Source organism: Miscanthus floridulus, unplaced genomic scaffold (assembly GCF_019320115.1).
Source record: "Miscanthus floridulus cultivar M001 unplaced genomic scaffold, ASM1932011v1 fs_72_1_2, whole genome shotgun sequence".
NCBI classification, from domain to species: domain Eukaryota; kingdom Viridiplantae; phylum Streptophyta; class Magnoliopsida; order Poales; family Poaceae; genus Miscanthus; species Miscanthus floridulus.
Genome location: NW_027097175.1, coordinates 22,936 through 40,000, shown reverse-complemented (window position 1 = coordinate 40,000; position 17,065 = coordinate 22,936). Strand labels below are relative to the sequence as shown.

At 46.5% G+C, this 17,065-nt stretch overlaps 1 protein-coding gene across 1 annotated transcript; it reads left to right on the top strand.

The window, feature by feature from the left end:
• Positions 1 to 6: 6 nt before the first annotated feature.
• LOC136532849 (receptor kinase-like protein Xa21) lies at positions 7 to 2,460 on the top strand. Its single transcript, XM_066525427.1, has 2 exons — positions 7 to 1,615; positions 1,719 to 2,460. The coding sequence occupies exons 1-2, from the start codon at positions 79 to 81 to the stop codon at positions 2,114 to 2,116; spliced, it is 1,935 nt and encodes a 644-aa protein (XP_066381524.1). The 5' UTR covers positions 7 to 78; the 3' UTR covers positions 2,117 to 2,460.
• The last annotated feature ends 14,605 nt before the right edge of the window (positions 2,461 to 17,065 follow it).

The following is a 17,065-nucleotide window of genomic DNA, read 5'->3' as shown; positions in this document are numbered from 1 at the left end:
ACGCTTGAAGCAAGTGACAAATCTAGCTGGGAATTCTTCCAGGGCCTGACAAATTGTAGATCTCTACAAATACTTTCAATGTCTAATAACCATCTGCAGGGGTTCATACCAAATTCGGTCGCTAACCTGTCCACAAATCTCACAGAACTTGTAATGGGTGGAAACTACCTATCAGGAATAGTCCCCTCAGGCATTGGAAATCTGAGTAGCTTAGCTCAACTCGCACTTGATACTAACAATCTTACTGGTACAATAGAGGAATGGATAGGAAAGCTGACAAAGCTACAGAGTTTATCTCTCCAGGGGAACAGTTTCACAGGGACAATCCCTCCCTCCATAATCAATCTTGCGCAATTGACAGTTCTGTCACTTGCACAAAATAAATTTACCGATCCCATACCTCCTAGCTTGGGAAACCAACTTCAGCAGCTGTCAAAGATGAACCTTAGCTATAACAATTTCCGAGGGATCATACCTGATGAGTTTGGTAACCTTCAACAACTCGTCGAACTAGATCTTTCATCAAACAAACTCAGTGGAGAAATACCTGAAACTTTGGGCCAATGCCAACAGCTAGTTACCATTCAAATGGGTCAAAATATTCTAACTGGAAACATCCCAACCGCCTTCAGTAAACTATATGGCTTGAGCATCCTTAATGTTTCCCATAACAATTTGTCTGGACCCTTGCCAGCTTTCCTAGACAATCTAAAGCTTCTCGAACTAGACCTATCTTACAATAGTTTCCAGGGAGAAATACCAAGAAATAGTGTATTTGATAATGCTACAGTTGTTTCACTCGAAGGCAATCCAGGGTTGTGTGGAGGAGCCATGGATTTGAAAATGCCTTCATGCGGTGGTGCTTCTAGTAAAACAAGAACAGCAAACTATCTGATCAAAATATTAATACCAATATTTGTGTTCCTGTCACTTGTATTGCTAGTATACTTTTTATTAGTTGGGAAGAAGACTTCAAGAAGAGCATATCAATCACAGCATTCTTTCGGTGAGCATTTTGAGAGAGTTACATACAACGACTTAGCCAAAGAGACAAGAAACTTCTCAGAAGTCAATTTGATCGGGAGAGGAAGCTACGGTTCTGTGTACAGAGGGAAATTGAAGGAAAGCAAAATGGAAGTGGCTGTGAAGGTATTCAACGTTCAGATGCCAGGAGCAGAGAGAAGCTTCTTGTCAGAGTGTCAAGCATTGAGAAGCATTCAGCATCGGAATCTTCTCCCCATCTTAACTGCTTGCTTAAGTATTGATAATGTAGGCAATGTATTCAAGGCTTTAATTTATGAGTTCATGCCTAATGGGAGCCTGGATACATGGTTGCACTGCAAAGGGGAAAAGGAAGGCATAAAATTTCTAAGCTTGACTCAAAGGATTGGCATAGTTGTCAATGTAGCTGACGCATTGGATTATTTACACCACGACTGTGGAAGGCCGACCGTTCATTGTGACTTGAAGCCCAGTAATATCCTTCTGGATGACGATATGAATGCTCTATTGGGAGATTTTGGCATTGCACGTCTGTATGTTGATCCTCAGTCAGCATGGGCTGGTTCAATTAGTTCGATTGGTCTCAAAGGGACAATTGGATATATCCCTCCAGGTACAGTCAACGTTCTCCCTCCTCATTTTTTACGACGCACTATTATAATTGTATTTTGTATAGAACTTACACGAATTACCTTTTTAAACATTTTCATATTTAGAGTACGGGGGAGGTGGCCATGCGTCAACGTCAGGGGATGTGTACACTTTTGGGATAGTGCTATTGGAGATTTTGACAAGCAAAAGGCCGACAGATCCTATGTTCACGGACGGATTAGACATCATCAGCTTCGTGGAAAACAGCTTTCCGGATCAAATATTTCAAGTTATTGATGCCAATCTCGTGGAAGAATGCAAGAAGTTGACTCAAGAAAAGAAGGTGCCAGAAACCGAGATCTACCGATGCTTGGTGGATCTGCTGCAAGTAGCCCTTTCTTGCACGCGCTTGTTATCATCTGAAAGGTCCAACATGAAGCAGGTAGCCAGTAAAATGCATTCCATCAAGACATCGCAGCTTGGATGGAAACCAAAATTCTTCAATAAAATTAGGAGTTGGTGAATTAATTGAAGGAACCACTGCTGAAAAGTACATGTACAAAACGGCATTTGATTTCCCTCTATTAACACTAGAATATAAAATCAGCATAAAGGACCGAGTAAACAACTAGAGAGGAAGGGCGAAGAGGTGAATGGAAACCAAAATTCTTCAATAAAATTAGGACCTATGTCCCAAATTTAGTCGACACATCTCTCTTGTTAATCATCAATCAAGGTTACTGTTAGAATAGAAAACGTGCCTATCACGCCTGTACCCCACTTGGCCCATGGGCCTGCCTATCCTGGCTCCCCATTTGCCTATATGTACTCAACATGGACATTATCAATTGACTGATCATTCTCTCATTCCTTTCCAAATACGCTTATATGGTATCAAAGAGGGTTTGCTCCTGCACCCACCACCGCTTCCGCAAACCCTAGCCGCCGCTACCTGCGTCGTCGCCGAGCTCTGCTCGCTGGCCGCCCCTAGCCACCACTAGGCTTCTGCTCACCGGCTTCCCTCTCACCGCGCTCTCGTCGTCGATCGTCGCTGCCGCTCCTATGGCGCCCACCCTCACCCACGCTGAGCGCGCCACCGGAGAGGCTCGATAAATCCATAGTAAAGGCATAAAGATAAGAGTTATGCATATTGACACACAGAGGATAAATCCATAGTAAATACATAGACTCGATAACTTGGGAGAATAACGGGTGAGGTAGATTCCTATGATAATCCTACTACAAAGTTATAGAAATACCATGGCATATAAACTTAGCTATAGCAAAGATTAACTCTACATTTATGCATAAGGGACATCTCTAAGGAGGAGCATAGCAGAAATATAAATTCCTCCATCGTGACACAGGTCCTACTAGTCCTACAGACGGGAGGTGGACTACAGAAAATCAACGAGACTGTCACCCTCGCGATCTACCACATGTTCCGGAATATAGGGTGCATCCGCAGGCAAAACAATGTATAAGCACCACGCTTACACAAGGTCAGCTACTCAGCCGGATCGATCAACTAGGCCAAGCGCTCTGCGATCCTATGCATGAATAATATTTGACTATTCTAAGCATATAACCAAAGTAAACATAACCATATAGATAAGAATATGACATATTAATAATGAAGTCTCACAAGATATGAAAGTGAAGATACAAGGGCTTTACCAAGCCTCCGAGCCTAGATCTAGAACCTGAGCATGAGCCTAACTCGACCCTAGCTCCCGAGCTACTAATCTACTACATTGGAAAGCTCTAGACTTGTTCCTCCTTCGTGTCTGGATTGCTTTCTAGAGGGGTCTATGTAGCACCTGGTTTTAAGGACAAAACCAGATACATACCATATGTGAGCCCAGGAAGTCAAATCACACATATGGTTACAAATAGGGGTAATATCAAAAGACAATGCATGTTACATAACGTATTTATTACAAGAAAAACAACCTTGGACAACAAATAGTGGGAAGACAACTCTGTCCTTCAGACGAAAGCTTCAACACCACAGGGATAGCTAACTAGTTGATCACAAGCCTAACTCCTCCATACTCTAGCAATCCAGTACCCATCTGGGATTTTTATCCAAGTAGTAAAAATAAAGCAAGCGTAAGTACATATCGTACTCAACAATATAACATGGGGTTTTGAAGCTTAAAAAGGATGACACTGGTTTACTGCGGTTCGCATTTTAAATCACAATTTTAACACTAAATTGGCATATAGTTGTGCTTAAGCCCCAATTAAACCACATGATCATATGAAGCAACATTTTATCTCATAATTAATCATCAACATAGTAATCCACTATTCTATGAGTTTTTCGGGCCGCTTGTGATCGTGAGCATGACTGTTTTAATAGTTTTACACTATGCAGAGGTTGTACACTTTTACCGTGAGTCGTGATTCCCATTTGCCCAGGGCCCGTCACCCCCCTAACACTTCCAAGGTGAGCAGGCAGGGTTGAAAGGTCCTTGTTTGGTTTTGGTAATTGAGTGACAACCTAGGCGGACTAATTGTGTTTAATGTGTGATACACAGGTAATTAGTCCATAGGTACACTTGTGTGAGCAACTCATGCCATGGAGGTGAAATGGCTTGGATATGTTGCAAAGCTCACACATGTGATGATGGAACTCATTGCATATGAGAAATGACATGGAGTCATGTGACTACGGTGGAGAAGATCAAGACAAGACTTGGCTTGATGGACCGGTTGCAAGCGTGAAGGGCAAGTTGGAGGCTTTGGAGCGATGGACCGCGTGGAGGTAAAGCTTGAGCAAGACTTTGCGTCGATGGACGAAGGCAATGGTGAAAAGCAAGTGAGGTCAAGATCGGTAACCAACAAGGTCACGTGATGATATGAAGTGGATCATATCATTTGTGATATGGTTGGTGCATGTGTTGCATCAACACTGGAGGAGATGGAATGGAATGCATAAGGCAAAGGTATATTTGTAGGGCATTTTATTTCACCGATTATCGGTGTGTAGAGAAGTTTATGACCTGGTTTAGGATAGATGGCCGTAATATCATGAGGGGCAAATTGTTTTGGAAAAATGTTTGTGAAAATGCTAACACACAAGCACATGGTGGTGTTGGCACATTTGCAAAGGAGAAGAAGTTGGAGTTAATGTGGATCAACTCGGTGAAGAAAAGGAGGCAAAACAGGTCACTATAAGTGACCGGACTCTGCGCAGCGCACGACCAAACGCTGGCTGGTGAGTCTAGTCATGTGTTCAAGAGAAGGGCGCAGCTCTGGTGTTTGATCGGACGCTGAACAGTGTTTGTTATCGGACGCGCAGGGCCTGTGTCCGGTCATAGGTGACATACGCTAACGTCTTGGTGCGAGGAGCGGTAGTGATGCGTGGCAAGTGGAGAAGGACCGGACTCAGGTGTTGAGTTCGGTCATGACTAACCTAACATGTCTGGTCGCAAAATAGAGGCTCGGGGAGCTCTCTGGAAATGACCCGACTCTAGTAGTGGAGCATCAGGTCATGTCTTGGAGGCGCGTCCGGTTAGGTGCTGGCCGAGAGAAGGCACATGCAATCTGATGCGGCGCGACAGCATCAGGTCGGGGCTCGGCGTGTTCGGTCATCACTTGACCGTTGGCTCGCGGCTGCCGACCGTTGGGATCGAGCGGCCCTAGTTGAATCTAGGCGACACGTGGTTGGCCAGGAGTGATCGGACGTAGGGCTTGGCGCGTCCGGTCACTGCGATTTTAGCCCAGTGAAGGGGTAACGGATCTTTTGAGCCGTGGGGTTATAAATAGAAGTGGTGGCCGGCCTTAGGCCGGTTGCTGAGCACCCTTAAGCCTTGGTGGCTTGTGTAGGTATGCTTGGATGCCCTCTAACTCACATACGCTTGATAGTGATCATCCGATTGAGTCACTACTAGAAATATCCACTTCTATGATGAAAATCTTAATGACGGTTCCAAAACCATCATAGAAGATCGCTTTTTATGATGAATTTTTCCGTTTCGTCATAGATCAGTGGTGACGATCCTTCAACCCTCCCTATTGAAAGGTCCTAATATGGCTAGAGGGGGTGAATAGCCTATTTAAAAATCTATAAGATCACTAGAGCAATTTGATTAAGTATGACAAATAGCGAAATGCAAACTTGCTCTAGCTCTACAAGGGTTGCAAGCCACCTATCGAATAATTCTAGTTACTATAATCACTAGGCACACAATTTGCTAAGTCACTACTCACTAAGAGTTCTCACACTTGCTACACTAAAGAGCTCCACTAGGTGAACTTAAACTACAAAGCAAGCTCTCAATTCTAGCTACACTAAAGAGCTTGCTACAACTAGTTTGCGGAAATGTAAATGAGTGAGTAGGGTGATTATACCACCGCATAGAGGAGTGAACCAATCACAAGATGAATACCAATTCAATCACCGGGAAAATACCAAAGGGCAAGAGACCACCAATTTTTCTCCCGAGGTTCACGTGCTTGCCGGCACGCTAGTCCCCGTTGTATCGACCAACACTTGGTGGTTCGATGGCTAAGAGGTGTTGTACGAACCTCATCTACATAATTTGACACTGCAAGAACCTACCCACAAGTGAGGTAACTCAATGACATGAGCAATCCACTAGAGTTACCTTTCGGCTCTCCGCCGGGAAGTATTCAGGGTATCGTTATCTATATTTTCCCAAAGGAGGGCAAGGTATACAAATTCTAGCATAGACATAAACATGATGGCATACTTGCATAGTGGACCATAGTTCATAACAAGGGTAAAAATGGTATTTGATGGATAGTGGACACACATCTAGGCTAACCTCAAGGATAAAAGGAAAACAAAGAATAAAAGAATATTCCTACGTGAAGCTGACATGTTCTAATATAGCCGTGCAAAGATTAGTTAATGATCATACAAGTTATATGACTAGAGTTAGAACTATGATTAAGATGGACGGGGAGATCTCCGAGCACTGGTCTGCCAGCAAGCGCGAGAGACCTTAAAACTCCTACACAATACCCGGCCGTGGGGGATTACAAGGGACAGACAGGGCTATCACCACCTACCATCTAACCCTCAACCATGACATACCGTCATATCCGTAGGTTCCCGTGTACCCGAGCACCACTCCCGTGCACAAAGAAACTACCTATACCCCCTGGGTCCCCGACCCTACGGATCGACAGGTAAAGGATATAGGCAAACCCGAAGGAACAATGAACCGCCACCCAACCTAGCTCTACTTCTACTCATACAAGTTATATGAATGTTGAAGCATAAAGTTGAACATGTTAAGATCAAGATATCCAAACTATATGCTAGCTCATATATCATGATTATAACATGAAAACTATACTCTAGTTCATATGCACTACTATATGAATGATATGAGAACTTGAATATGGAAGAACTCTTCATAGTATTATTCATACCAAAGTTGCTCTTCTTCCAAGGAGACAAGCTCTCCAAGTAGCTTTGCTAGGTCCAAATACTACTAACACTAAAGCTAAAAGAGTACAAGTAGAGAGAGGTGAGGTGTAGCTCCAAATGATTGTGTGTGTAGAATGAGCTCCTCCTCTTCCTTTATAGTGAAGTGAGGGTAGTTTGGCGCTGTTATTTTAGGTAACCACCGGGAACCGCCTATGCATAGCGGCATGCAACCGCCAGAGCGAGGTGGGCCCGAGAGGCAGTGCTGGGGGTGCGGGCGCACCCCTAGTGCGGCCGCACCTGGGCTGGCCCAGCTCGCCACCGCCTTGCTCTGGTGGGTTGCTGACTGGGCCTAGGTCACGTCCTCGGTGGTATTCTGCCCAGGTTGGATGTTTGGATGGGGCCTTTGCTTGTCTCCTTGGTGTACAATCCGCATTACGCTTTCCCGTTTGCGTATTTTGGTATGTTTTCCACTTGTATTTGAATATGAGTCCTGCAAAACATGTTTTCTCGAATACAAGTGGAACTAGGTCAATAGTAAAGGCATATGTGTCAAAAGTATGTTTATTTCTCCTATTTTGGACTATAATTGGTGGTTAGAAATGGTCGTTAGTGACCGCCAACAACTTAACGACCGTCAACAGAAAGATGGGGGAGGAAAGGAAAATGAGAAAAAGCTGCTTGCTATGCATCATTTTTTAATCTCCATCCAGCACATAATATCTGACACATGTTATCCTTTTTTTAACATGCAGGTCATGTACAGAGAAGCAACAAAACCAATCACACTATGCAAGTCGCAAATGTGTGTTTTTTGCTAGGTACTAGATGTATAGTGTTGTGCTCTAGGAACTGTAGATGCAAATGTGTTCTCTTTTTATGGAGATAGCTTACTGCATGTTTTTCTTTTCCGAATATATTGCCCATTTCTGTGAACGTATACATGCAGTACCTACTATTTTTGGCAACATAAGGCACCTCAAATTTTCTGAATACATTGGTGTAGCAATTGCACCAACAATTGCTTTGGGTGATGCAAAATGAGTTTGTCTTCTGCAGTAGTTTTTATTACTTGGGTGTATCAATAATTAGCATTCATCAATACATGCCAACAATTCAAGTGTGCTTGTGATGAACAATTTCTATGGCATCTTTATGGAGTTATTTTGTTTGAAATTTGTACAGCTCATAATTGTAGGGTCAAGATGGCGGACTAGAGGGGATGAATAGTCTTTTTTAAAATCAATTGCACCGGCTAACCGGCGGAATTATAACTATCGGTCTAGCAAGAATACACCCCTCTATCTAAGTTCTCAAGCACCTTATAAAAGATCCTAATTAGGCAACAAAGGTGCCACGCTAGTTAGAGCTCATCTAACCAATTCTAGAAGCAAGATCACATAAACCTATGCAACTAGTACTTCAAGCGTGGAGGAGCTCCTACACCAACTAGTATGCAAAAGCACAAAGCCTAAGCTCACTAGCAATACTCAATAACAAGGCTACTCAAGCCAAATTAGAGAGCTCAAATTACTTAGCTACACAAACTAAGCAATATAACTCACAAGGCTACTCAAGCCAATTTGTCACGCAAGAGAGCTACTTCTATGCTACACAAGCAAGAAGGTAACTAGCAAGCTATACAAGCTAACTAATTACAAGAGCAACTACACAAGCACAATGTATGAATAAGTAGATAAGAGCTTGTATAAGGGGATTGCAAACCAATAGGATGGACAAGGTTGACACGATGATTTTTATCCCGAAGTTCACTTGTTTGCCAACAAGCTAGTCCCTGTTGAGACAAGCTCCAAGGTTGCCGCCGGTCCTCTTGCTAGTGGTGACCCGCAAGTCACACTCTCCCACATGGAGTGCTTACCACAAGCTCTAGTACTTTGACACGGTCGGACCACTTGTCGCTCTTCGTGTCTCGCTCTACTAGAGTTGCTCTTCGCGGCTCCCGCGGGTGAGCATAATACCCCTCACAATCACTTTTTAGAGCACCTCACAATCTTCTTTGCGTGCTTCAACGGAGACCACCACCAAGCCATCTAGGAGGTGACAACCTCCAAGAGTAACAAGCACCATCGGCTTGCAACACGATCACCTAGTGCCACTCGATGCAATCTCTCAATGCAATCGCACTAGAATAACTCACTCCCAATCGGATGTAACCACTATTTGCATAAGTGAGTTAGAGGCTCTCCTAGCATTCCCCAAGCATGGACACTAAGTCCCAAGGGTGCCAAGCATCAGCCAAGGCCGACCACACACTCTTTTTAAAGCCCAAGGGCTAAAATAGCTGTTATTACCCCCTTCACTGGGCACTTTTTGTACTGATCGGACTCGCTGCCGCAGTGACCGAACGTGTCCGGTCGCACAGTGTAACACCTCGGTGTTACATTTGTAATGTTTTACTAAAACAGTTCATGAGCATCATAATTATGTGCATATGTGTATAACATGATTTGTAAATTGATGTTCGGTCGTGAAACGTTCATACGAAACATGAGTCTGTCGTTACGTTTCATATTATACTATGTAGTATTCTGATCGAATGGTTGTCGAAATCAAAGTGCTATAGAACGTTTGGCTAACGGCGGTGAAATGTGACCAGGATAGCTGGTTAGAATATCGAGTAGGCCAGATTTGGGGTTCGACGCGAAACCATTCGAATCGGCGCCTTTCGCGCAAGTTTTATAAAAGGTCGACGAAGCCACTTTTGGGCAGTATTCGTAGAACGATCGGCCTAAGGAGTAGCATGATGTCGTGACTGTGGCTGATGGCTTGACGTACCCGTTGCGCGTTGAGCAATTAGTTTAGCGTTTGGAGCACGGTGTACACGTTTTCTAGCTGCTTTAAAAATCATGCACGGCACCTGGCTGAACACTGGGCGCGGTCACCACCCCTGCGTGCTTGCCAGCGTGCCCTGCCGCATGGGCCGCACCCGCTGCCACGCCGACGGCTTGCCCACAGCCACACCGGTGCACGCACGCCCTGCACGCCAGGGCCACGGCCCCACTGCTGCTGGCCACGGCCCCGTTGCTGCTGGCCACGGCACCACTGCTGCCGGCCATGGCCTCGCTGCTGCTCGCCTACCGCCGTGGCTGGCTTGCCCTGCTCAGGCCATGTCTCCTTGCCGTCGTGATGCGACTTGCGCACGTCTTGCACTGCGGTCTTGACTGCTCGTTGCCCGCACTGCCGCACGGGTCGCCTCGCCAGCTGACGTGCTGTGCCCTGGGCGTCGGCCGAGCTTGGCCAGCGCCATGCCCTGCTCTGCCATGTCTTGGCCAGGAGTGCATCGGGTCCGCACTACACGTCGTCCATCGTACTGCTCCCAATGACCGCCTCGGCTGCTCGCGCGAGGGACGACAGTCTGATTCACCGTCACCTCGGCGTCGTGTCCACCGTGTTTTCTTGTCTAACGCCGCCCGTGGAGGCGTCGTACCTGGATTCGTCGGCATGCAGTTTTGGCCGTGCAGTCAGCTGCCTGTAGCCCATCCTGATGCTCCCCATGGTTGGGCACGCTGTTACCTTGCGTTGACGTCCACAGCCGAGCCAAGCCGTGCCAGTGCCCTGTCCTTGCTGTAGCCATGACCGGCGGGGCCGCCATTCTAATTCACCGTAGTGGCTGCACCACATTTCGATTAGCTTTGCTTGCAGCTCCATTAGGCAGCAGGTCATCCAACCTACCCCATCACGCTGCCGTTCTCACCTCACTGTGCTTCAATTTCGAATTACCACGCCACCAGGTCCTTAAGACTGGCCGGACGCTCCCAGACGGCAAGCCAACCACTCCGAGCACTTGGTAGCAATTCAGTGCACCCACAGCTTCGCCTTACCTTCCTGAGCACCCCGCTCACCTCAGCCATAGCCTCACAGCAAGCCAGCCACCACGGCCACAGTCGTGCCATCGCCGGGCGCTGTCACCTCGTCGGTGCGCACGTGGCCAGCTCTGCTCAGACCACCTCCGACCCAACCGTCAACGTGAAGGTATCCGTGAGTACTCCCTTGTGCTCGCTAGCTCGTGTGCTGGTCTCGCCTTTGCTGTTGCTCATGGGAACGCGCCCGCCTTTGCAGGTCAGGAGCCACCACCGGGGAGGGAGTTTGTGACTGCATCTTTGCTCGACGTGTCGCCTCCAGTAGCTTCTACATGTCGTCAAAGTACCTATCGACCCCTTAGGTAGACTGTAGAGGTTCGAGTGACGCTGGCGTGGTCGCCCAGTGCCCGCGCCGTCGTGCCGGTGCGCGTCCTGGGGGCCAGGGACTTAGCCGCGATGAAGACGTAGAAGTGGGAGGGTGCAGATGTAAAACTGTAGACTAGCAAAATAGTACCGTAGGGCTCATAGCAAATACCGAGTACGTCGGGGGTGCCCGTGCAATTTTGCCGACGCGCGTAGGCCTTCCCCGTCGTGGGCCGTTGGCCGTCTGGGCCACGCGATGGCCTGCTGTCGCGCGCGGGCGGGATGACGCGCTGGACCGGGCTATGCGTTGTGGGCCAACGTAAGAGGATTCGATTTTCCTTATTTCCTGGAAATAGAAATGCTTATTATTTTCTGTTATGAATCCAACTTCGATAAATCGTAGTAAATTGCATGGTTGTCCAAAAATAGCGAAACTAAATTTGTAAGGTTTGCAAAAATGGCATCTACCTGTTAGTACAGTTAGTTCACCATTAGCTGTTAGGATGGTAGGCTCATAAGATTTAAGTAGAAAGCTTAGCGTTATATCGATCAATAATTGCAGGAATTGTTGTGGCAAACCGACAATAGCTTTAGCTTTGAAATCATTACAGTAGGTTCCTTACGCCTTTATATACTTGCTGTAAAAATTGTTAGCCGTAGAGCGAGTTGCTTAATAGCGTAGTTATTATCCTCGCTTTATTGTATATATCGTAAATTGGCATTAGGAGTAGGAATATTCGTAGTCGCCATAAGAATGTATGTCACGTTCATACTTGTTAGTGGTGCTGGTACGTAGCTTAGACTTTAGTGGATAGATCTCACTTAGTAGTTTAATAGATGTACTTTTAAGCAAAGAGTTGTTGTTGTCATCTTATTAAGCATTGCATCATCATTTCATGTAGATCACGAACAGGTAGACTTCGTACCCGTCTATGAGCCAGAGTATGACGAGGTGATCGAGGAGTATGAGGAGGAGCTCTTCGCAGAGGAGGGAGCCCAGGATCCTGTTGGTACTGACTTTGCTGACCCGGCACCTACCCAAGGCAAGCCCCGATGCATAACCCCTATTTTTAAATGACCACTGAATCTATTTATATGATATGCATTTATGTTGCAGGCATTTTATGGAAACTACATGCATAAATATATCCGCCATGAGTCCTACTAGAACAGGTCGAGTAGCTGCTATGCTCAGGATGTCGGTAGCGTGAGTAACCTGCCGTTACTCGCAAATAGGTGGTTAAACTATGATATCATGATGAAATAATGGAAAGGAAAATGGTGACCGAGCAGGGATGTGGATCTGGTACTGGTGGGTGTGAGGGGTTGTGTCCTGCGGCCAACAGGGCATAGCCTGGTTACACTTTTTCCCTATCTATGTCGATTAAGGACCGGTCGTTGCATATGACTCTAGGCAAGTCACAGATTATTGTCCCGAGCACATACTTGGGTATGGGCGCAGGGAAGGCTTGCTGCTCTCTTGTCGTGGATCCAGCTCTTTCCGGACCGATAGATGGGAAGAGGAGGTGGTGGAGTTCCTTGCACCGCACTGAGTCCAGGACTCAGAGGCAGGGGCTTGGAGTCCAAGTTTGGATGGGGACCTGGACACCTGGGATAGGAGAGTGGTGGGTTAGTCCTGCTTGTGCTTGGGGTACAAGTGGGGCGTGTGTCTTTGGGGCACCCAGCTGGGCACATTGATTCGCGAATCGCCGGGTTATCCGGTATGGCTTGTCTACGGTTTAGCACCGAGTAAGAATTGTAAGTGGAAAAAGGAGAAGAAATAGTATCGATTGCTCAACTCTTGCTTGAAAGTAGAACAGGTGCTTATATAGATTGACTAGATGAAAATTTAATACGGCTGATGATAATAATGTATCAATAAGGACTCACTATTAGTATTGCTTTTTGCTAAAAGAGAACCAGCAAACCATAAAGCCTAGCATATTCCTTGGAGTCAGGAAAGTATTCCCACTGGTCGGATAAGTCTTGCGAGTACATTGTGTACTCAGGGTTTATTTACCCCTATTGCAGGTGATGCGTGAGGAGTACCTTGTGTGGAGGATTCTTCTGGTGGGCTCAGACGGAATCCTCGTTATCTTATCGATTAGATGTTATCTTTTAATATTCCGCTGTTTATCTTTCCGCACTCTGTATTTGGTATTGTAATAATGTATTTTTTTAAGAAACTCTAATGTATGAGATGGACTTGTGTTGTAACTTGTTCTCATTATTGGATCCTTGGGAAAAATGTGGATCTTTCGGGTTCTCCCTCGGGGTGTGCCCGACGGACACCGCTCACTGTAGTTGCTTTCAGGGTGCTTAGTGTCTGGTGGAAGACGAGCGCCTCCATAAGTACGCTATTTCGGGCGGTTCTGCCATAGTTGGTACCAGAGCCAATAATGGTCACGAGTTCCATCACTCTTTTACAAAACTATAAATTTGACCAACAAAAGTTTTGCGAAAAGTAGGATGCGATTAAGTTAAGTTATATAAGTATAAGCCCTAGCTATATGGTATATCTAGGATAGCGGCACTGGTTTTATCTAATCAGTTTTCTACAGGTACACTGACTTACGTTGCGTAAGAAATCGTTTAGAACACGGAAAGTGAGCGTACGGTGTGCCAAAAATTTTACGAATGCCGCTATATTCCGGCTTGAGTGAACGCATAGGTCGAAGCATGCATCATATAATAGCATCTTACTAAACTATAAATCCCCCTTCACGTATAATGAAAGTAGTAAATTGGTAGGACTAACTAAATGAATGCTTTAATAAATGTGCTGTCATCTCTTTAATCCCTGGATTCTGATCGGGAAGGTGTCCTAATGGATGGTTCATCTCTCTTACAGATGAATCTGAGGTCTGGACGCGGGAGCACTAGTTCGGGAGTGGCCAACGAGGGCCATGGTGACAGTGCTCGGGAGGTTCCACCTTTGGTTCCTCAACCTTTCCCGCTGCCGCCACCGCCTCCGCCGATGTCCCCCCACGGAGATCATGGTGGAGTTGTTGGCTGCTCGTCGGGAGTCAGCCGCTGCTCGTTAGGAGACAGCTCGTGCCATGGAGATTATGGCATAGGCCATCGCGGGTCTCGCCCGTGGAGGCCTCAGAGGCAACGGTGGGAATGGGGGTGGTGCTCGCTGTCCTGAGGGACAGTCCTCTTACCAGGACTTCCTCAAGACTCACCCGCCCACGTTCACACCATTGGATGACCCTTTGGAGGCGGAGCACTGGCTTCGCACGCTGGAGCAGAAGTTTTGGCTGCTCAGAGTGGCTAACGAGCAGAAGGTGCACTTTGCGTCCCAGCAGCTTTTGGGGTCCATAGGTGCCTGGTGGGAGACTTTCTAGGATGCGGAGCTGCCGGATCATCCGGCCATGTGGCAGGAGTTCTCCACCGCCTTCCATGAGTTCTTCATACCTGCTGGTGTTATCCACCAGAAGGTGACCGAGTTCATGGAGCTACGCCAGGGGAGCAGGACAGTAATGGAGTATGTGACCCAGTTTAACCACTTGGCTTATATGCTGGTAGTTTGGTGAATACGGATGACAAGAAGAGGGAGCGCTTCTTTCGTGGTCTCACTCTCGCCCTTCAGGAGAAATTGTACCTGGGGAACTATCAGACCTTTAGGGCTCTGATGAATGCCGCCATTGCTCTTGAGGGTTTTCAGCAGGCATCTTAGGCGGATTGGAAGCAGAGGCGGGTGGCAGCTGGATCCTCCAGCCACCCTCATACGTAGAAGGTGATAATTGTGAGGTGAGGGTCCTATCAACCATCCGGCGGGCCTCCGTTTTGGTCTCCCCAGCAGACGTCATAGACCTCCTCTACTCAGTACAAGGCACCTCCACTGCAGGTGCAGCCTCAACAGACTCAGGGACAGCAGGTCCCACCTCGTTAGGGATTCGGGAACAAGCCTGGTGCTTGTTTCAAGTGTGGCAAGGATGGCCACTATGCTAGGGAGTGTCCTCAGCAGTAGGCAACTCAGTTGTCTCAGCCGTCTACAAATTCTAGGCTTGTTAAGAGGACTATCATCAAGAGGAAGGTGCCAGCAGATCTGGTCAGGTGCACTTCACGGATGCTTAGTAGGTTGTGCAGCAGGAAATAGTTATGGCTGGTATGTTTACCATCGAATCCCATCCAGCTTTGGTGTTGTTTGATTATGGTGCATCGCATTCTTTTATGAGCATGGGGTTTGTAGAGCGGCACAACTTATCACTATTGGCTATACCGTATGCCTATAAGATCCATACTACGGGTTCTCAGATGTTCATCAATACCTGCACGGATACAGTAAGTTTGGTATTAGCCACCCACACTTACCATCTACAGTTCATGATAATGCCTGGGCAAGGCATTGATGCTATTCTTGGAATGAACTAGTTGCGGGTGTATGGGGTAGTATTGGATATGAAGAGAATAAGTATAGAGTTACGGCTTTCGTCTTCTGAGGATAGGATGTCTCTCATCATACCCTCAGAACCAGTCTTACCTGTTGCTACCCATGCTGAAGCCATTCCTGATCTTACCTCCATTCCAGTAGTATGTGAGTTCCCGGATGTTTTCCCTAAAGATCTTCCTGGATTGCCACCAGACCATGAGGTAGAATTCTCCATTGAGCTTGAGCCTGGTACTACTCCTATCTCCAGATGTCCATATCGCATGGCTCTGAGAGAACTAGCAGAAATGAAGAAGCAACTGGAGGAGTTGATGGACAAGGGTTTCATCCGCCCAAGTTCTTCACCATGGGGTTGTCCAGCGATTTTCATGAAGAAGAAGGATGGTACTCTACAGATGTGTGTGGATTACCACCCCCTCAATGCGGTAACAGTTAAGAACAAGTATCCTTTGCCCCGCATAGATACCTTATTTGATCAGTTAGCTGGTGCCAAGGTGTTCTCGAAGATAGATCTCTGATCGGGCTACCATCAGATCAAGATCAGGCCACAGGATATACCAAGGACAACTTTCTCTACTAGGTATGGGTTGTATGAGTACCTAGTGATATCTTTCGGTCTCACCAATGCCCCGGCTTTCTTCATGTACCTGATGAACTCAGTCTTCATGCCAGAGTTGGATAAGTTTGTGGTAGTGTTCATTGATGACATCTTGATCTATTCCAAGAATGCTGAAGAGCATGCCTGTCACCTCCGGATAGTCCTGACTTGACTAAGGGAGCACTAGTTGTATGCTAAATTCAGCAAGTGCAAGTTTTTGTTAGATCGAGTGTAGTTTTTGAGACATGTGTTGACACCCGAGGGCGTTTCTATGGATCCCAGCAAGGTGCAAGATGTATTAGATTGGAAGTCTCCCAGGTCTATGCAACAGATCCGTCAGTTCCTTAGGCTAGCTAGATACTATCAGTGTTTCATCCCTGATTTCTCCAAGATAGCCCAGCCCATGACTAAGCTGCTCTAGAAAGAAGCTAAGTTTGTTTGGAGTCCAGCTTGTGAAGAAGCTTTTCAGTCCCTGAAGACTTTTCTGACCACTGCTCCTATGTTGGCCCAACCAGATATTGAGAGGCCCTTTGATGTTTACTGTGATGCCTCGAAGACAGGATTGGGATGTGTGCTTATGTAGGATGGGCGTGTGATAGCTTATGCTTCACGTCAACTGAAGAAGCATGAGGTGAACTACCCCACCCATGATTTAGAGCTAGCTGATGTAGTTCACTATCTGAAGATTTGGAGGCATTATTTGTTGGGCAACAAAGTGCATATCTTCACTGATCACAAGAGCCTTAAGTATATTTTCACTTAGTCTGAGTTGAACATGAGGCAAAGGAGATGGTTAGAGTTGATCAAGGACTATAATTTGGAAGTCCACTATCATCCAGGAAAAGCCAATGTGGTGGCTGATGCTTTGAGTCATAAGTTGCATCAGGTTGAGG

What these genes read in the sequence shown, in the direction of transcription:
- LOC136532849 (XM_066525427.1), top strand. Translation starts at nt 79, where the DNA reads ATGTCTAATAACCATCTGCAGGGGTTCATACCAAATTCGGTCGCTAAC. An exon ending in AATTGGATATATCCCTCCAG is followed by an intron (nt 1,616 to 1,718) that starts GTACAGTCAACG and finishes TTTCATATTTAG; the next exon opens with AGTACGGGGGAGGTGGCCAT.